The 20,821-nt window shown below is 42.5% G+C and overlaps 1 protein-coding gene across 5 annotated transcripts in view; it reads right to left on the minus strand.

Annotated features, from left to right (window-relative positions):
• The window catches only part of LOC146575649 (myosin-10), a 69,535-nt gene continuing 48,714 nt past the window's right edge, over nucleotides 1-20,821 (minus strand). For 3 of the 5 annotated variants that reach the window (XM_085270438.1, XM_085270436.1, XM_085270437.1), the window contains 34 exons: nucleotides 20,327-20,470; nucleotides 20,115-20,210; nucleotides 19,821-19,939; nucleotides 18,595-18,747; nucleotides 18,235-18,408; nucleotides 17,976-18,149; nucleotides 16,557-16,671; nucleotides 15,872-15,934; nucleotides 13,838-14,031; nucleotides 13,365-13,486; nucleotides 12,541-12,610; nucleotides 12,220-12,380; nucleotides 12,029-12,137; nucleotides 10,396-10,527; nucleotides 10,095-10,301; nucleotides 9,803-9,940; nucleotides 9,585-9,708; nucleotides 9,301-9,472; nucleotides 8,251-8,463; nucleotides 8,032-8,176; nucleotides 7,731-7,937; nucleotides 7,070-7,174; nucleotides 6,251-6,403; nucleotides 5,924-6,172; nucleotides 5,610-5,822; nucleotides 5,289-5,501; nucleotides 5,047-5,208; nucleotides 4,836-4,964; nucleotides 3,085-3,173; nucleotides 2,793-2,916; nucleotides 2,150-2,358; nucleotides 1,951-2,059; nucleotides 1,672-1,844; nucleotides 1-1,502 (listed from right to left, as the gene is read on the minus strand). In XM_085270438.1, coding sequence (XP_085126564.1) covers nucleotides 1,346-1,502; nucleotides 1,672-1,844; nucleotides 1,951-2,059; nucleotides 2,150-2,358; nucleotides 2,793-2,916; nucleotides 3,085-3,173; nucleotides 4,836-4,964; nucleotides 5,047-5,208; nucleotides 5,289-5,501; nucleotides 5,610-5,822; nucleotides 5,924-6,172; nucleotides 6,251-6,403; nucleotides 7,070-7,174; nucleotides 7,731-7,937; nucleotides 8,032-8,176; nucleotides 8,251-8,463; nucleotides 9,301-9,472; nucleotides 9,585-9,708; nucleotides 9,803-9,940; nucleotides 10,095-10,301; nucleotides 10,396-10,527; nucleotides 12,029-12,137; nucleotides 12,220-12,380; nucleotides 12,541-12,610; nucleotides 13,365-13,486; nucleotides 13,838-14,031; nucleotides 15,872-15,934; nucleotides 16,557-16,671; nucleotides 17,976-18,149; nucleotides 18,235-18,408; nucleotides 18,595-18,747; nucleotides 19,821-19,939; nucleotides 20,115-20,210; nucleotides 20,327-20,470 — 5,117 coding nt within the window. In that variant the 3' untranslated portion in view covers nucleotides 1-1,345. The remainder of the gene's footprint in view (nucleotides 1,503-1,671; nucleotides 1,845-1,950; nucleotides 2,060-2,149; nucleotides 2,359-2,792; nucleotides 2,917-3,084; nucleotides 3,174-4,835; nucleotides 4,965-5,046; nucleotides 5,209-5,288; nucleotides 5,502-5,609; nucleotides 5,823-5,923; nucleotides 6,173-6,250; nucleotides 6,404-7,069; nucleotides 7,175-7,730; nucleotides 7,938-8,031; nucleotides 8,177-8,250; nucleotides 8,464-9,300; nucleotides 9,473-9,584; nucleotides 9,709-9,802; nucleotides 9,941-10,094; nucleotides 10,302-10,395; nucleotides 10,528-12,028; nucleotides 12,138-12,219; nucleotides 12,381-12,540; nucleotides 12,611-13,364; nucleotides 13,487-13,837; nucleotides 14,032-15,871; nucleotides 15,935-16,556; nucleotides 16,672-17,975; nucleotides 18,150-18,234; nucleotides 18,409-18,594; nucleotides 18,748-19,820; nucleotides 19,940-20,114; nucleotides 20,211-20,326; nucleotides 20,471-20,821) is intronic. The other 2 variants (XM_085270440.1, XM_085270439.1) reach the window with 1 other exon arrangement.

A 20,821-nucleotide genomic window follows, 5' to 3' on the forward strand; every position in this document is an offset into this window, starting at 1 on the left:
TTGGGCTCCATAGACTTTAATGCATTATAGAACTTCTAAAGACTCATAAACTGTACGTGTCATGAGCAAAGGTACAGTTGAGCAATGTGCAATACTGAGCATTTTGAAATATGAATGGAGTTTGTCTCGTATACAATAGCAGAGATATAAATACAGTTGATGTCTATTGGATTGTTTTTAACTCTTAATAACTCAAAAAGTATAAAAGTTACTGATAAGAAAAGTCATAGCACCCATCTACAAAGAACCCCACACGGCTGACATATCAATCATCGTGGCAACATACACGCTGCAGGAGGACATACACGCCAAAGTAAATCAGGTTTCCACTAATATAATCTGTTACAAATGTAAATTTATGATTTTTGCTTTATGAAAATACCTTCATGAAATTAAGCATGTTTCAATACATGAACAGTATATGTGGCATAAATGGGTTTAGAGTTTAAAGAGAGCGAAAAAAGGCACAGAAGAAGAAGAATGAAGCGAGAGGACATGAGTGCGATTTAGCGCTCACGCCAAATAATTACAAGTCAACACTGACCTACTGTCGAACGTAAGAGAAACCAATGCAAGAAGCAGCTTACACTCACATTTTATACTCATACGCAAGCAAGCAATCCTAGCATAGGACTGGAAAAGCAAACAATATCAGTTCCAGTTCATAACTAATATAACTAAACTGAGTCACATGGTGCATGTATTGTAGATCGGTGAAAAAAAATAGCATCTGTTTTCATTATGATGCGCTCCTTTCAAATATTGCAGTGCTATCGTTTTAGCATTTGGAAGCATTTTGAGCAGGGGTGTCGAACTCCAGGCCTTGAGGGTCGGTGTCCTGCAGGTTTTAGATCTCATCCTGGGTCAACACACCTGAATCAAGTGATCAGTTCATTACCAGGCCTCTGGAGAACTTCAGGACATGTTGAGGAGGTAATTTAGCCATTTAAACCAGCTGTGTTGGATCAAGGAAACATCTAAAACCTGCAGGACACTGGCCCTCGGGGCCTGGAGTTCGACACCTGTGAGCTAAACGGTGGTCCAGCAGAAGAAAATCAACTAGAGGAGCTGAGCACAGAGCTGGAGTAGTAAGGCGTTTCTTACAGTCTTTAGTGGGGCGGTGGTGAGAGCATTGGGGGTCCAACTGCTGGTGTCTGCTAAGGTTGAAAAGGAAAGTCAGGATGGCTTAGGTCATGCTGCCTGTGGTTTGAAGAGGGAAATCTAGTCAAACTGGGGATGTTTTGGACTTCATGTGCTAAAGTGGCCAGAAGAGGGTCCCTGTTTAAGCTGTGAGAGTCCCGCTGTGTCTGTTAGGGCTGACTGAGGGAGGGTAAAGGCTTTTCTTCTACTCTGTTTGTGGCGCTGGGGTCTCATTGGCATTGTTGTCAGTGATCTTGTTTTCCAGCTCATCGTCGGACAGGAGGTCCAAAGAAGAAGTTCCCTCGACCTGCAGCGGACGTCTGCCTGAGCGACTGGAGGAGAAGGTGATGGGGCCACCACGCCTGTAAGAGGGAGAGGAGCAGAGAGGAGGTAAAAAACAGGAAGACACAAATTAAAATGGAAAATGTCTGCTGCTGTTAGGGACAAATGTTTAAAGTAGCAATGTCACTTTAAAAAAAAAGATCAAGTAAATGAGGATCCTGTGACTGCAGCCACTTTCTCCCTCCTCACCTGAGGCGGTTCTTGAGAGTGTGGACCTCACGGCTCAGGCCCTCGCTGGCCTCGGTGGCGTCATCCAGTTCTCTCTGCAGCTTCCTACGTGAAGCGTTGGCCCTCGTGGCCTCCTCTTCAGCCTCCTCCAGCTGCCGCTTCAGCTGCTTCATACGGGAGTTGGCCTTTTCCACCTTCACACACACGGAGACGCGAGACATAGAGCTGTTGTTAAGCTGAAGCTGAGAACATGCGCAGTGAGTGATAAATGCAGCTTATTTACAGCAGCAGTAGACATACTTGCTCTTTAAACTGGTCGGCATGGCGACGCTCATCCTCCACTTGCATGCAGACTTCTTTTAGCTTCTTCTCGGTCCTTCTGACGATCTTGTTGGCTGCCGCTCGCTCCCTTGAGTGGAGAAGATGTTCCACGTTTAAAGTTTTTTGACTGGTTTTGTTCATTAGCTAGAGCATGAAGAGCGGTGTAGTAAATTCCTACCTTGCCTCCTGCTCCAGCTGTTCCTCCAGCTGTGCTATTTTGGCCTCCAGGGCAGTGATGGAGGCCTTGAACCTGTTCTTCACAGAACCCTCCAGCTCGCCCAGCTTGGCCCGCAGCTCCTTGTTTTGACGCTCCAGTTGCTGGCGAGCATTTTCGCTTTTCTGGGCTGTGCTGCGCTCTGCGCTCAGCTCTGTAGTCAGAGTGTCCACCTGATGGAGGGCGAGAAAGGTGGAGTAAAAAAAAAAAAAATTGTCACGGAGAAACAGAGAGAATCCAAGTGGACAGGGATGGTGCACGACACAGGTTATGGTTCCTCTCCGATAGCCGAGATGGGTAAAAACCTGCCCTCCTCATCAGTGCTGCCAGACTGAGGTTGACAAAACCCCCCGCAGATATTTTCATTTGGAGATGACATCAGTTGATATTTGGTTTCACATGGATTTGTTGGCTTTTTACGTTTCCTTAAAAAGCTGCAGTCAACTCAAGACAAACTGATACACCTCTGAAATGAAACAAGGGCCCATCCATCTTTCTTACATTCTTACAGCTTCTTGGAGCTCAGTAAATGTTTTAGTCCAATGAAGACTCGGATGATTAAAGACACTGAATACGCTCATACTGACATTGCGGTATGAAATCAAACCTGCATGGTTGTCTTTCTGAAGCGGTCATTGAGTAGCTCCATGTTGCCCTGCTCCTCTTCCAGCTCCTCCTCCAGCTGGGCGATGCGAGCCTCCAGCCTTCTCTTCTCATCCATCAGAGCAGTCCTGACACAACGAGAAAAATAAGATGTCCTCGATGAACAGAGCAGCCGAAATACGACTGTCAGGGTCATTTTAGTTTTTCTGTAAATTATTGGTTTGGTTTTTGAGAGTCATTTGTTTTGACTTTTGCACTTTTCTCGTAATGTCATTTCCTAGAGCAGGTGAACTTACTTCCCAGAGGTGCTGTTTGAGATTTCATCTTGCAGCTCATCGCGCTCCTGCTCCGCGTGGCGTCGTCCCCTCTCAGACGCTGCTAAGTCCTGCAGGGCAGAAAAAAAAAAATCTATCAGCACCAATGTTCCCTCTAATTTTCCATGTGTCTGAGCGAACACACAAACTCCCTGAGCGATCCCTTGGACCACTGTGAGTGACATCAGACGTGTGCACTGTGGTCACGCCAGCATTGAATCCATCCAAGTTACATGGTTTATTAAGATAATCAAATTACAGCATTTACATGTATGTTAGACTACTTTTAATTAACTGCTTTAGCCCACTTACAATGAAAATGTAAAACAAAAATGTAGTCATTGACCTGTGTAGTATGGTAACACTATTGGAAGTAAAAATAACTTGAACTCAAATTTTGAAAACACAACTTTCTTCTTTTTTCTTTTTTATAAAGCTCTGACTTGTATTATGAGTCTGTGGTCTGGGAGAGAGTCCTGTAACTCTGTCTGCAAAATACAGTATATAATGACCAATGTTGGGCAATTAATTATATAGTTACTTCTTCAAAAAAGTACCTCAGTTTGGCAAACAACAAAGTTTTTTGCAGCTATTTTTTTTTTTTAAATGCAGCCAAGGTGTTTTTTTAATAAACATTTCAAACTATTTACAGCACAATCAGCTGTTCTGCATCAAATTTGATTCCATACAAATTATTTGTGCCACTCCAAAAATAATTTCTGTCCACATAAAGGAGAACAACAGCCTGATACCTGCAAGCCTGACAACAGGAGATGCATCACTGCTGTAACACCTGTAACACTCAGCAGTCGCCTCATTGTTCTGACACACACAACAAGACTATTTACTACACTACACACTAACTACATAAGATTTGCGCTATGGTGCAAATCTCTTACATCTCAAAACACCGCCGTCACTCCTAAAACTTCCCCCCGTTTCTTAACAACTTGCCATATCATTTTTTGATTGGTCGACATGGAATTTTTCGACCAATAGGAAAGGGTGGGGTTTTTTTGGTTTTGTTTTTGCTCACAGGCAGAGAGTGCTTTCGAGCGTTTTTTCTTATAGAACGTTTCTTCCCGCAGTAAATATAAACAACGATAGTATTCAGGAAGAAAACCAAACATTGCAGATATTTTTATCATAACTCTGGTTTTACGTGGCCTATCAACACAATTTAAAAACTGGTATAAAGTCCACACTTTTTCCGTTAGTTGTTCCGTCTGTCCTGCTCACATCTCCAATGGTTGTACACGTTGTCATTAACGTGGTTTCACGCCACATCAGCTACACCGCTTTGCTAGCTAAAACACCGGTGTCGGCACATAAGGACGCTGTCATAGCCTGTCAGCGACATTGATTAGCTGCGTATATACGAATGTGAATCGCATTATTGGCTGGACTATGGGATAAGGTGGCATCGTTCTAATCCCATACGGGAGCAGCCAGTCACTTACTGACTAACACTGCAAAACAGAATTGTTAAAATTTTAATTTTAATTTCAATTCAGGTTACCTTTTTTTTGTGCGCAACGAAGATTTTCTGTGCGCAGAGACCGTGCCAGCAGTGCGCAATTGCGCACGTGTGCAGCTTAGAGGGAACATTGATCAGCACTTCATCGAACATTAAGAGGGACTCTTGAATGTATAAACTGCTGTTAACTGTGAATTACCGACACCCTGCATAGCAACAAACATCACAAAACGTCTGAGCTTCAGACTGTCCTGACCTCGTGTAGCTGTACAATCTCTGCCTCCAGGCTCTTGAGCTTCTTCTCGTTTTCCTTGGATAGGGCAAAAATATCGTCTCTGGAAGCTCGAGTGTCTTCCAGCTCCCTCTGGTAGTCTTTCATTTGGGCCTGAAGGAAGCAACAACAAGGCATGACTGGAGAATAAAGTAAAAAAATTCGGCTGATGCAAACACGTGAATAAAATCTGCACCTGTAACTTGCGCAGCTGTTTGATGGCTTCGTCTCGAGCCTTGTTGGCTCCTTCTATGTGACCCTCTATATCCTTCAGGTCCATCTCCAGCTTCTTTCTAGCAGCCACAGCCAAACCTCTCTGCTTCCTCTCATCCTCCAACTCCGCCTCCATCTCTCGCACCTGGAAGGAGACATCACAAGTCATCAGTGTGGAAATTATGGGGAATGAACCAATGCAACATAATTAGATTTAATTTCCACCTGCTTGACCAGTGCTCTCTTCTTCTCATCGTTCTGGTCGTCCCGGCCCTGCAGGTCTCTCTCATACTGGGCCTTCATGGCCTGCATGTTGACCTCCAGGCGCAGCTTGGCGTCCTCTGTGGCCTGCAGCTCGTCCTCCAGCTCCTCCAGCTGAGTCTTCATCTCCTCCAGCTGCTGCTCCAGCGTGCGCTTCGACTTCTCCAGCTCATGGACCTGATATGTGTGTGTGAGATATGAAAAAGAGGAGTGAATGAAAAAAAGAAGAAGAAACACTTGGATACAAACTTCAAAGGTCCCCTTCTAAAACACTGTGCCGCTCACATTCTTGCCCACGTCGTCCTTCGAGCTCATCAGATCCTCCATTTCAGCGCGGAGCTGCTTGTTAATCCTCTCTAGCTCCTCTTTGGCTTCCAGTGCCTCGTCCAAGGCTCTGGCCATGGACAAAGCTTTGGTCTCCTTCTCTCTGGCCTCAGCTTCAGCACGGTCACGCTCCTCAGCATAACGAGCTGAGATGCTCTTCTCCTCAGCCAGCATCTATCAAGAGAACAGAGTTGCTCTCTATAGTCTTAGCTTAAAACAAAAAATTGTATGTACAACAAACTTGACCTGAAATGCATCCACTGACATGTTCTCACCTGGTCAAACTTCTTCTGTTTCTTCTCCAGGTTGGAGACGATCTGTCTCTGGTGGTCCAAGTCCACAGTTAGATCATCTAGCTCCTGCTGCAGACGAGTCTTGGTCTTCTCCATTTTTTCAAAAGCGATCGTCTTCTCCTCCAGACGCTGGTTGGCCAGTTCCAGGTCCTTCTGCAGCTTCTTCTTCGTCTCCTCCAGACCTTCAATTGTTCCAACATCGTCTTCAAGCTTCTTCTTGCTCTCTGACAGCTGCACCACAGAAAAGAAACTTTAAAGGACAGTCACATTACTTAAACTTTGTTTCCTACAGCAGAAATCATGTCCTACCTGAGCCTGTAAGGTAAACATCTGTTTCTCCAGATTCTTGCGTGCCTCCTCATCCTCCTCCTGCTGCTCCTGCAGAGTGTTTTTCTCCTCTTCCAGCTGGCGAATTCGACTGCTGAGGTTTAGTTTCTGGCGGGTCTCCTCCTGGAGTAGCTCCTAATAACAATGAATATGGATACAGTTATTTTAAAAGAACAGTTTCACTTAAATGATTTTGAGGCTAAAAGAGGACCCGTTACAGCGTGTATATGGTGTGGGACGGAGAGATTTCGCAGGTCTTTCCTCCCCACTGCTGTCAGACTCCATAATAAAGACTTTAACTGATCAAGCACACACATCCATACATATGCAATAATACTAAGTGCAATAATCCTTTCTGTCATCGTTGTATTTTTACTCAGTTGTATATAGTATTTGTATTTGTATTCTATATTTATCTTATTGTATATTTATTTTATTTTATTCTACTGTATATAGTATTTTATTCTATTCTGTACAGCTGTGTACTGTATTTATTCTTATTGTATTCTAATTTTTGCCTCATAACTTTTGCACTGTCCACTTCCTGCTGTGACAAAACAAATTTCCCACGTGTGGGACTAATAAAGGTTATCTTATCTTATCTTATCTTATATACACTCTCCAGTAATAGAGACTGGAAATGGGCACTGGAAAAGTTATAAGGGTGTGCACCAAGGCCCAGTATAAGACAAAGAAACATTTTGTACTTGAATAAGAATAGAAATAGAATAAGAATAGAAATACTGAGCTGGAAATGAGCATAGGAGGTTCCCTTTAATATCACAGTTAACTTTACGCTACCTGTGTGTCTTGCAGTTGACTCTCTAGCCCAGCGACATCTTTGGCCAACTTGATCCCCTTCCTCTCTGCATCTTCCAGCATGGTAGACACATTGTCCAGCTCAGTCTGTGTGAAGATTTTAAACCAGATTATCTGCTTTGGTCCAACAGATTTGAATACAAAAATGACAAGTGGCGAAACAAAATCTCTGCGAGCTTATATTTACAGTTTTTCAAGAATCTGTCCTTTAGCAGTCAGTATGTACTATAAACTCATTAAATGAAGCAGCTGTTGTCCAAAGTAAAGACTAAACAGCTACAAAAGAATTCTTACAACGTCGACTTATCGTCAAGAGAAAAGATAAAGAGTCACACAAAGAAATACAACTGAACAGTGAAAAAAATGAAGTTACACTACAATGAAAAAGGTTAAAAAAGGTTGGTGGTTCGATCCCTGGCTACTCGAGTCTATATGCCAAAGTATCCTTCGGAGTGTGAATGATAGATAGAAAGCACTAAAGAAGAACCAGTTCATTTACTTTAAGCTTATGTACACGAACAAGAGGATTTTACTTCTAGAAGAATCCAGATATTTTTGATAAGCTAGCACATTTAATAAAAATGTGTTTTTCCTCTGCTCTGGTACCTTAAACCAGTTTCACCACCACCCAACACCACCTCACCTGCAGTTTGTGTGAGCGCTCAGCCAGTTCTCCCTTAGCCCTCTCTCCTTCAGTGACCCTGGCCATGAATTCTTGCAGCTGAGCCTCCAGCTTCTTCCTCTTGTGTTCGGACTCTTGCTTTGCCTGCTGCAGGCTCTTGACCTCGCTGGCCAACTCCTTGTTGGCAGTCTCTTGGCTCTGTTTGGTCTTTTCCAGGTTAGCCTTGAACTACGTATAATCCATAATAAACATTAGTAGTATAAATGACAGAGTAGCACCTATAGTAACTTGTGAATCTGCTGATTGGAAAAAGGTCAGTTACCCTCTTTGCCTGTTCGAGCTGTTCGGACAGCTCTTCTAGGGCTGTGGCATGCCTCTGTCGCATCTCCTGGATCTGAGCCTCGTGGTTTTTAGTCTCCTCCTCAATGGCTTTCTTCAGCTCTGCAACCTCCTGTTCACGCTTGGTCCTACAGAGAACATAACAAGCTCTCCTAAATGCACCACTCTTTAAAATATGGATGAGAAATGTAGCATACAGTACCTAAGCTCCTGCTGGGCTGCAGTTGTGTCGAGGGTGTCCTCCAGTTCAGTCTTCAAGGCCTCAAGCTCTTCACTCAAGTCCCTCTTGAGTTTCTCAGCCTTGTTCCTGGCCTGTTTTTCGGACTCGAGGTCCTCCTGCAGCTCAGACAGCTGCGCCTGCAGCTCCCGAATCTGCTTCAGAGCATTGTTCTTATGGCTGACTTCTTCCTCGCTCCTGAAATCAACGTATAAAAGTGGCTATAATAAAAAAAACACAATGCCTCTGGAGATATAGGACAACCTCAATGTTCCACTAAAAATAAGCACTAGAAACTTTTTCAGTCATTTCCTCTCTTCTTCCTTCAGCCCGTCTAATTATAAAACAGAAAAACCATTGGTTGAATGTAAGACGGTTTAGACTTGAATAAAAGTAAATGGTAAATGGCCTGTATTTATATAGCGCTTTACTAGTCCCTAAGGACCCCAAAGCACTTTACACATCCAGTCATCCACCCATTCACACACACATTCACACATAGGTGATGGCAAGCTACATTGTAGCCACAGCCACCCTGGGGCGCACTGACAGAGGCGAGGCTGCCGGACACTGGCGCCACCGGGCCCTCTGACCACCACCAGTAGGCAACGGGTGAAGTGTCTTGCCCAAGGACACAACGACCGAGACTGTCCAAGCCGGGGCTCGAACCGGCAACCTTACGATTACAAGGCGAACTCCCAACTCTTGAGCCACGAACTCAATAAGTGCCAGTGCTTGTTCAGATTTGCTTCTCCAAAAATGCCGTGCATGTAATGAAACCACTGGTCCAGTGGGTGGCAGCAGAGGCAGGATCACTGTTGTACAACCGGCCTGCAAGTCTAATAAAACGCTCCATATAAAATGGCTAGTGTGAATGTTTCCAGTGCGCTGACTGCTTCGTAATGCTATGCAACACTTATCTCACTCCTGCTCTAATCACTTTAGAATTTCTATGACTCTGAAGCCCATATTTAGCTCAGTCTGTTGAACTGATCAGGACTCATTCTCCTCCGTAGTCGGGCTACCATCTCCTACCTCGCCTGCATCATCTGCTGCTCGTCGTCTTTCTTGCTCAGCTGCATTTTAAGTTCTTCTATCTGGGACTGAAGCTCTGATATCTGGTCCTGAAAGTCGGACGTCTCCCCATCCAGCTTCCTCTTAGCCTTCTCTAGCTCCTGTCGGGTCTTCTCCTCTTTTTTCAGCCTCTCTGATTATAAAACACAATAAAACATCAGTTTAATATAAGACAGTTCTTTTAACAACTGTGCTGTAGAAGCGATAGTTTACTATTCTCCGTATGCTATTTTATACTTGTTTACCCTCCAGGTCGACCATCATCATTTCCTGCTTGTTTTTGACCTTGCCCAGGTTCTTGGCCTTCTCTTCCTCTTCAGCTAGCATCGAGGTCACCTCATTGATTCTGTCCTCAAGCAGCTTCTTTTCCTAAACATGAAAAGAGACAGACCCCTTAATGCACAGCTAACTTCCCAACTCAAACATGAATGCGTCCACCCTTTTAGAGGCATCTTCCTCTCACCTTGAGGAACTTGGAGTTCTGGTCCTCCAGCAGCAAAATGTCCTCTTCGTATTTCTTCATTTTAGCTTCAGTCGTCACTTTCTCCAGCTGCAGCTTCTGCCTGGCAGCCTCCTCCTCATCCAACTGTTCTTCCAGGTCCTACGCACAGCAACAAACATAATGAGCAAACATATTTTGCACTGAGTAAGTCAGTTATATTTTAAAATATACTTGTTTTTTTAACATTCCCAGCTGTTACATAAGTAATTGAGAGACAAAGAATCTATTTCTCCCAGCATTAATGCCCTGATACCTGGATATGGGACTGCATCTTTTTCTTCTCGTTCTGCAGCTCTTGGCTCCGCTCTTCTTCTTCCTCCAGCCTGGACTCCAGGTCGTGGAGGATCTCCTCCAGCTCTTGTTTTTTGGAAGCAAGACGAGCTCTCATCTCCTCGGCCTCTGCGAACAGCTCTGTCTCCGCTTGCAGCTGCTCGGCTAAGATGTTCTTCTCTTCCATTAGCTACACATCGATAATGTTACTGTGTCGATTGTGCACCTCAGAGAGTTCAACATTAAAGCGAACATTTGATGTTATTGCTGTAGTTGTAACCAACCTGCTGATGTTTTCTCTCCATCTCCACCAGTTCTCCCTCCACCTTCATCTGCTTCTCCTTCACTTTGACCAGCTCTTCATCCTTAGCCTGCAACTCTTCTTCCTGCCTGGTCACCTGCAGCAGGGGCTTCACCTGTGGGTACAAATGAACAGTAGCAGCAAAACCAGAGGGACTCTGCTTTTGCACAACACTGACTACTACAAACTAGAGATGGACCGATCCGATATTACGTATCGGTATCGGTCCGATACTGACCTAAATTACTGGATCGGATATCGGAGAAAAATAAAAAATGTAATCCGATCCATTAAATATCACGAAAGCACCTCACAAAACTTGCAACACGCCGTAACTCACCTCAGAACGTTAGCACGTCTGAGCAGTATGCATCACGTGATAGAGCGGCTGTGGCATGCGGGACCTGTCGGTGCTCTGGATAGCATTTGGAGCTTCGCTAGCAACCCGGCATTTCATCTCCGACAAAGTTATCCCCGAGAGAAGTAAAGCAAGTGTGTAAGTCCATCTCTGAATGTTTGTAAAGCATTCCTGCGTTAAGCTTAACAAACGATATATGGAGCGACTGCCTCTTCTTGCTGCTACTTCAATCATGAAACTGCTTAACGATCAGCTGATCAGCTTTTCTGAGTCCGTCTCTCTAGTTTGCTTTTGGCCCACTTTGCACCAGAAAGAGGAAACCAGCGGCTGAACAACAGAAGCACGTTTAAGCTTGATCAGCTGTTGTTAGAATGTATTTAATATTACTTTCTACTTGAGGATCTTTTTCTACCTAGCTGACGCTGGTAACTGTGCAGGGGCGGATCTAGCAAAGTTTAGCCAGGGGGGCCGATAGGGCATGAACAGGGAAAAGGGGGCACAAAGACATACTTTTCTTTCTTATTCTCATTTAAAATGTCTAGCTTTTAATAAATAATTATCTGACACCCAAAGTTTTAATTTGATGCAAAATGAATAGAAGTCCATTACTGTATATAGTAACTATTAAGTCTAATATATATACCCTAGTAAGCTATAGTACTTTTTCCTTTGGGAAGATACCATCTGTGCAGTCTGCAATTTTGTTGAAGAAAGATGTTGAATCTATTTAATATTTCTTGAAAAATAATTGATTTCTGTGCATTTTTTTCACACTGCATCAAATTAAGGTTGATTACGTCGATTAAGCATCATGAGGTGGAGCGTGAGGGGTGGTTCCTTATTTTTTATTTATTTATGTTTGTTGTTGCTGGGAGTTGGAACCCTATTAGTTAGGTTGCTTAATATTTACGCTAAGTACTCTTTAAAATACCAGAATAGGGAGGATGGTGTAGGTCTAAGTTTATTAGATTGATCAGTATTGCTGAACTATGAAATATTTTTTTTGTATACAGGTATAACAGAATAGCTTTAGTGTAGTTGTTGTTTTAAACTTGAGTATGAACTTATACAAAATGCAGCAAGATATTTAAAAAACAGTTTTGTTGATTAAAAAACACTATATCGGATTCATATCGGTATCGGCAGATATCCAAATTTATGATATCGGTATCGGTATCGGACATAAAAAAGTGGTATCGTGCCATCTCTACTACAAACTCTTAATAATTATCAGCACCGAGAAATGAGAGTTACACACCTTAGTGAAGAGTCTCCACCACTGCCAGTGACGCAGCTTTAAGTAAGCGGCACAGTTTCTCTGGAGAACCTTTAGCGCACTGAGCTGCTGTTGTTTCTTAGCGAAGGCCCTGAAGCAAACAGAGAAGAAAAGAGAGACAACAGTGAGATTTTTGTGATCAAATATATAGAAACAACTCTGTTTATACTTACTTGCGTGCCAGATATCCTCGACAAACAGCCTGGAAGTAAATGATGATGTCCGTGATTTTCAGGTCCCTCTCTTCCTCTAAGTGGGCGAGGACTCCGGCCCTGAAGAAGATCTTACTCTGGCCAATTCGGAAAAGGTTGCCATCCAGCTCTAGGGCTTGAATCTATCATTTAGAGGGAGATGAGGTGAAGATGTGGTTGAAACGGAAATAATACTGTTGTCTATTCATAATTTATTTATAATCATTTTAATAACAAGGTGACCTTTACTTCTTAGACTCCTCCATGTAAAGATAAATCACCGGAGTTTGGACGGGTCCTTACCATTCTCTCACAGGCCTGCTTGCCATCCATGAAGCCCTTGGGAATGGCGTTAGGAGTGAGGATCTCATACCTTGTTAAAAAGCAGAAAGAAACAAGCACCATCACTGAGTGACAAAATGTCCTTGCTAATATTATATAAAACAGAATGAAAGACAGGACCGAGTCCTTTGTTTCCCGTCAGGTAGAAGCTGCACACATGAATCCCTTTTTTTAGTTACATCTGTTCAACTTCTCGTTAATACAAATATTTAATCAGCCCAAGAATAACGTGACTTATTTGAGCAGAGGCCTCCACAGTCACCAGATCTCAGTCCAGTAGAGCATCTTTTGGATGTGGTGGAACTGAAGATGCATGTCATGGATGTGCAGCCGACAAATCTGCAGCTGTGCGATACTATCACGTCAATACAGATGTTTCCAGCACCTTGATGAAGAATTAAGGCTGTTCTGAAGACAAAAGGTGCTCCCGCTCATTACTAACAAGCTGTACCTAATAAAATGTCCAGTGAGTGTGTATTTTAACATGTAAATCACACTTTTTATAGCTGTCTGTCTCTCTGTATTAACCCTGTGACAGAATGGCAACCAGTTCAGCGTGTACCCCACCTCTGACCCAGTGACAGCTGGGATAGACTCCAGCACCCCCAAAACCTTGAACTGGATTAGCGTTTAAGAAAATGCACAGATGGATGGATTCATATATGACAAGTTTAATTCCGAAAAGAGCCTTACACGTTTTTTCCCCAAAGTAATAAATACATTTAGCTTATTCCAAACCTTAGTAGGAAAACATTAAGGTGACTGAGACATAGATTAAAAATGACCTTTGTCTAAACTCCTGGAAGACGATGCGGTTGGGGAAGCCCTGTCTGCAGATACGGATCCCCTCAAGCACACCATTACACCTCAGCTGGTCCAGAACCAGGTGGGGGTCCAGTTTACCAGCCTGGCAAAGCAGGAAGAGGAAAAATAATGAGATCAACAAAAAAACATGAGACCATGAAAAACATTATGTAAAGCTTCTGTATAAATAGCCCTTTAAAAAAAAAAAAAAAAAAAAAGGGTTTAATGAGATCTGTTTCCATGACACTGCACGTGTCATCCTCTCAGCTAAAGACATCAGTGCTTCTTGCCTGTACTCACGACGATCAGTGCAAATGTTTCCCATCTCAGTGCAAGCATAAATAAGTGAAGGCATTTAAAATTCCCACAGAATTTGCACATTTGTTTGTAGTGACGAACTCAGAATCTACGCTGAAGCAGGACATTTTGCTGATGGTTAGATTTTAAGACTCACCCTTTTTTCATGGTTGGGGATGATGCAGCGGACAAAGTTGGGGTTGGTGTTCCTCAGTGTGGCCATGAGCTTAGACAGTTGCTCCTTGTACAGCTGCCCCACGGTGCGAAACATGCCCTTCTTGGTCTTGTAGGCAGCACCAAACGCTGTCTCATTCATGCCCGCAACCTGGTCCAGTCCCACTATCCGGTCAACTGGTAAAGAAAAATTAGTTAAAGAGGATTACAGATAACTAGATTAAAGGAGGAAACCACAGATGCAGATATGATTGATATGATATGCTATTTACATGAAAAGAAAAGAGAAAAGCCGGCAATTTTTCTTTGATGTGTATTTTAAATCTAATGTGAATGTTTATCATGAGACGCTGCCAATAATGGCTGACGTGTTAAACTCAGCTGGGTTTGCTCTTTTCTATTTTTATAGTACAGCATGAAGACAGACAACACTGTTACCAGACCAGCTGTGAGCGATGACCATCTCAGTTAGCACACTACTTAATTGTCTTTTACTCTTAAATGCTTTTAAAGCTTTTAATCTAATGGATTTGAGTCCACAAAGCAGGAGTAATGTTTTTCAGATGATCTTCTAAACGCCGTACACACATGAAAATATAGCTAAAAAAATGGGGGTGTGGTAGAGAATAAGAAAAACTAGGATCGCTATTCCTTTTTTTCTGTCGGGTAAGATCTGGATATGAATGTCTTTTATAATTTTCTGTAAATTTGGCCAAAATAAATCAATATGCAATCACATTTCTTGCTCTGGGTGTAGCTCGGTGGTTTAGTAAACCAAAATTTTAATATGTGGTGGCACGCTGATGTCATCTAAGAAAGGGAAATTCCATATAATAAACAAAAAGATCAAGGTGCTCATAAATGCTACACAATATTTCTGCTGGATGAATCCCACACACACTTCCTTCTGCATAAGACATTTGCAAAGCAGATTTTTAAGAAACATTTTCTTACATCTGTAGTTACTTACTAGCAGTTTCTGTTCTTCACTCCGCTTTTAGATTAGGCACTATGTGCACATGATCACCAAAGGTTGCATAAAACTTCAGAAACAGACCCCATTTAAACATCTTTATTCACATGTTTACAAACTGTGGTATAAACATCACCAGAGGAATTATCAGTGCTAGAAATCATATTCAAAATGTAAACAAACAAAATGAAACAAAAAAAGATTTCGCCACAAATTCATGAATTTTTATAAAACATCACTTTGTTCTCAGGATGCTGGCTTACTTGTGGCTGTTTCTTTTTTACCTCTCTCTGCATTTAATCATTAGTTATTATTAATCCTTTTCTCACTTTCTTCGTCACCCCCAAGTGGTCACAGCAAATCGCTGCCCCTCCCTGAGCCTGGTTCTGCTGGAAGTTTCTTCCTGTTAAAAGTTAGTTTACCCCTCCCACTGTCGCCGAGCGCTTACTCAAAGGGGGTCGTTGGGTTTGGCGTTTTCTCTTTCTGTGCTATTTCAAAAAAATAATAATAACACCCTCATGTTGAAGAGCTATTTCTTGTTAGTTTTCATCATATTTGCTTAATGTCTAAGTAAACTAAACACTTTTTGTTAAACAGTAGATTGTTAATCACAGCCTCCTATGAGTAATAAGGATTGACAGGATGTAGTTGTTTTTCCTTTTGAATTGTTGACCCTGATTCTGAATATGCAGCCCATTAATTCAGTGAGCTTTTTTTTTTTTTAAATCCTTCATTTGTACACTAGAGCCTGAATCAACTTTAAAATGCATCCCCCTGATCAGGCACACTCCAATTTAGTGTTTAAGATTTTCACAATTTGTAAAAGAAGACTTCACAAACAATAGATGTATTAAGAGTGGCAGTAAACCACCAGCACCAATAGAAATACGTATGAGAGGTTTTAAAGCCATGCAAAGCTGGAGGAGAACTTTTTGGACAGATGCACGGTGCAGTCATGACAGGACAGGAAACCAATGAGACCGCCAGTGCAGAGCAGGAGAAGCAGCCAGTGGTTTACAAAGGTTAAGTGTTACTATCATTCACCTGGAGCTTCATGGAGCCCAGACACATTGTCATAGAAAGAGGCTCTCTGAAACGTCTGAATGTCTACAGCAACAGAGACACAGACAGAAGACAGGACAGTAAGAGAGAAAAAGAAAGACAGCAAGGATGCAACACACACACACACACACACACACACACACACACACACACACTTTCACAACACTGATTAGCTGTTATTAAAGAAGACAGAAGAGTAAATATCAGTGTTATTACCATGTTATTAAGCTTCTCATTAATCAGATTGTTAATTCCACAAAATCAGAACAACAATGTTAAGGGCCACAGTTAGCACCTGAAAAACTAATAAGGTGTTTACTGGTATAATTGGCAGTTTTAGCACCAAATGTCATTCAGCTCATTCGACTGAACGGAGTGGGCTGTGGTTTAACTCACTTACCCTTAATGTTTCTGCTGGCAAAGCCTTTCCCCTCATTAGTAAAACCATAAAACACACCTCTAGCTCTGAGAGAAAGTGTGAGAGGAGAGGAAGTATACTTCCCTCCATGAAATATGACATTCACTCAGTTATAGCATGTCACATTGGAACTTGTGGTGTGTAATGTCAGTCTGAAATGGTGCAGAGAGCAGGAAAATACATATAAATACACACAGGTGAAGACTCAGTGGGCTTTTTCAGGCCACTACAAACTTCTAAATGACTTACCATCTTTCCAGAGCTCGGCCACAAACTTGTCAGTTGATTGGTGCAACAGCGTGGCTACATTGTCATTCAGAGGATCCATGTTCTTCATAAGCCATTCATCAGCTTTATAGTCCACCTAAGCAAAAACAGTGATCGCCATTGTTTAAGCACAAAAAATGCTTTCATGTGTTTTTATATGTGCAAAAAACAAAAATCAAAGATGAGAACACCATGAGGGCTGTGACCTCCACCTAAAACCCACACAGGAAAAACAGCATCAAATCAGGCTTTATTTATGCAAATTTGGCTCTAGGCCATTCATTCTCTTTCCTGTCTTTTATCTTATACCCCAGTGTAACTGTATAAATAATAAAAAGAACATGTGTGAAAAATCCACTCTCAGAGGAATGGTTTTCAGGCTCTGATTAACTGCCTCTGCTCTGTTGCTTCACCTGTCTTAAGTGACAGCTAGGTCTGGCGCTGTTTCCAGATACCACGCAGCAGTTGTTTTAACTTACAGGCAGCACCAGATGTGCTGTGTGAGTCTATTTCAAACCACAAACTGATATAATACTGTATATGATGAGATTCACAGTTGGATATTATATTTGACTGGCAGCACAGTGAAGAATCGCGGCGGCACAGTTGGGTTGGATTAAGTGTCTGAAACAGGATAATGACCTGTATGTGTTTTTCAGAAATGTGACATACTACGAACAGTGCTGGACGAGAGTGGAACATAACAAGCAAATTACACGCCCGGCAACCTAACATGAAGAATGTAAGAGCCGCATATGGGTTTAATCAAAGTCCAGGAAAAGCAAACTTGCTATGTTTGTACTTATTTTCCTCTTCGGTATCACTCTGTCACAGAGGATTTGTTTGCCCAAGTTCAGATTTAGTGTTGGATCCAGTTTTGTGAGCTGGATGTGAAATATTTATCTGAATCACCCGTTTCTCATACGGACTAATGTTAAACTGACTGGTGGTCTTCAATGAGCTTGTAAAAATATGTGCAATTCAGAAAAAGAAGCAGGTAAATAGTATTCAACACATCAGGGTAGCTGTGATATCAGATGTCAAGCGCCCCCTTTGGAATGCCGCGGAGGATCGTTTTTTCCGTACAGATGGCAGAATACCACACAAAGGTGAAAGTTCACATCTCAGTTATGCAACCGCAAGGCATCAGGCACTCAATCTCACACCAATGTGAACCAGATGTGGGGTTCCAACAGCAGCGGCAGCAGCACAACAACAGCGCTATTGTTTTAATGCAATGACCTGGTTAAACTACGCAACCACAAGTCTGTGCCACAGAGAAAAGCAGCAAAGTCGTTGGACAAGGAATGCACAGAGCTCCCAGAAAGATTTAAAGCTATAAAGGAAACAAAGATAATTGCTTTCGTTTTGATTTTTGTCTTCCAAGCCTGATATACGTACCCTTCCTGCATAGTGGATGATGCAGAAGTCAGCTTTGTCTTTGAGTTGACGTGGCTTCTGAAACTTGCTATGTGTGCCCAGCTCCTGCAGCACTTTGTCTACAAACGTCTTGTCAGTGGCCTTGGGAAACCAGCACTCCTCATCCAGCAGGGCGAGAATGCCAGGGGGGTTATTCTGAGGAGATATATTTAGCGAATAACCGTGTATTTAAAAGCAGACACGTATACACACTGTCATACATGCACACAAGCACACTGACCGGTCTCTCGATGAGGTCGATGCAGGGCTGCAGGTCAAGGCCGAAGTCGATGAAGCTCCACTCGATGCCCTCCCTCTGGTACTCCTCTTGCTCCAGGATGAACATGGTGTGGTTGAAGAGCTGCTGCAGCTTCTCGTTGGTGTAGTTGATGCACAGCTGCTCAAATGAGTTCAGCTGGTAGGAAAGTGAATAGCAGAAGGAAATCTTTGGCATATTTTTTTTACATGTGATTTATCCTTTCGCTGGATCATCTGTCCTGTCTGTTTTTATACTCTTACAAGGGAACAAAACTACATCTGCCAGACGTCACTTTGTATGTTGTAGAAAAGCATCTGTCACTATTAAAAGCACCACGAGCACCTCAAAGATCTCAAAGCCAGCAATGTCCAGGATGCCAATGAAGGACGCCCCCTGCCGTTTGGTCCTATCCAGCGCCTTGTTGATGCGATGGACCAGCCAGCGGAACAGCCGCTCATACGTCGCCTTAGCCAAGGCTTCAACAGCAAAGTCAGCCTGAGGTAAAACAAAGAGAGCAGAAAAGTGCGGAGAGCAACATGAATTATACATGAGACGCACACAGACTCGTGTTGTTGTTTTAGTTTGGAGTGTTGGGGCATGACGTCAAACAGTGGGCCACAATTAGGACAATCCATTAGCCAGCTGGTGGACCAGTTCAAACATATGGTTTGAGTTCGCAAAAACGAAGTGTACCCTTAAGCACTCTGGAAATTAACCTTTTCAGCTGCAAACAAAAAGACAAAAACGGAATACAAACATAGCTATTATAAAACATTTAGTTTATTAAGTTCTCATAAAAACAATTTAAAATTCAACTAAACTGATTTGGATTTTTTGTAATCGGGAATCTAAAAAGTTTCCAGACTTTGGTTTCCAGCTCTGAGGATTTTAACAATGCTGCTCGTGCAATAAAAACTACTTGAAAAGTTTGAGATTTAAAACATTTTTAAGAAAATCTGTCATGATTTCCTGACATTCAATTAAATAATGAGAAGATTTGCTTAATTATTCTCACAGTTTTACACTAATCTTCTGGGAAGATGCAACGGTCCGCTTGGGACAAAGTGACAAAAATGTCATCAGAGGTTAAACGTGAAGCTCTGTGTGGATGTCTGCATCTTCTCCATTTTGCTTTGGTCTGGTGATCTAGCCCAGCGGTCCCCAACCTTTTTTGCGCCACGGACCGGTTTGTGCCCGATAATATTTTCACGGACCGGCCTTTAAGGTGTCGCGGATAAATACAACAAAATAAAACTAGTACTAGTACTGAAAAAAAGAAGATTTATTCATAACACACGTGAAAAGACCCAGGAAAACAGAGTTAACGATAAAGACGATAACAAAATAACGCTGAAAACCGATAAAAACCCTGAAAACCATACATTTCACACCTGAGCCTCAACTCTTGCGGCCCGGTACCAAACAACTCACGGACCGGTACCGGTCGGAGACCCGGGGGTTGGGGACCGCTGATCTAGTCCATACACTACAAGGCTAGAACTACAAATATATCCTCCAGGTGGACTTCCTGGTAGGCTAGTAAGACCTGGCCATAGATGGCACCTTACCTGTTCTTTGGTCTGTGCCTTCTGCACATAGTCTCGCCCCACTTTGATCCTCGGGGTGAGGATAGCTCTGGTAAACTCCATAACATTCATTCCAAGCAGGTGGCAGAGCTTCTGTGCCGCTGGGAGAAGTAGGGAAAACAAACCATGCCACTAATTTATATACAACAGAAATCAAATCATAAAGAATACAGTGAAAGTTTTATTTTTACATAAACCTGCTGTATTTAAAAGCTTTTTAAAATCAGAAACTGTGAGAAGAGTTATGTTTGTTTATTTCGACTGGATGTCGTTTACCTGTATTCTCAGGCATTGAAGCTTGATCGGTGTTTCTCTCCTTTTTAAAAACAATGTTTCCAAACTGCAGCACTGCAGAGACCACCTTCAACATGCCTGACAAAAACAGGAGATAAAAACCTTACTGAGTGCCAGACAATGCCTGAGGAAAAGCAGTGTCTGAGGAACCTGGATTTCCAAAGGAATGGAGCACAGATGGAACTATAACTCACAGACAATCTCGTCATGGGAGAAGCTCATGATGTGCATGGCCTCCATCGTCTCCTGGAAATTCTCCTTGTCCTGCTGGCCCGGAATGGGAATGTTACCATTTGACAGGAAACGGTAGTTGTTAAAGCCTTCGAGGAGCAGATCCGCTAAAGAAGGAAAGGAAAAAAAGAGTTGTTCTTTATACCGTAGAACATATTTTCCTTATACGCCACTGTTCTATCAAAATTTTAAACGAATATCCTCATACGTGGCTCTCATTTTTCTTAAAAACAAAAATAAGGTAAAAACAAAATCTGGTAATTCTTTGTTTTTACATTAATTGGGCCCCAATATGCCCAAATATCAAAGAGAAATCAAAAATGCATGCTCTGGAAGAGTTCAGGTCTTAGGAGGTTAAATTAAGGATGATGGTAAAAGCAACTTTAATTGTTTTTTCTGGAGTTTGGAGGGCTCTGGAGCAGTGAGCGTGTTGGGGCTGGACTTAAGGTGATTAAAAA

This window comes from Mchenga conophoros, linkage group LG4, assembly GCF_057382185.1.
Source record: "Mchenga conophoros isolate Kocher_MC1m ecotype Shallow Benthic linkage group LG4, M_conophoros_male_GT1.1, whole genome shotgun sequence".
In the NCBI taxonomy this organism is placed as follows: domain Eukaryota; kingdom Metazoa; phylum Chordata; class Actinopteri; order Cichliformes; family Cichlidae; genus Mchenga; species Mchenga conophoros.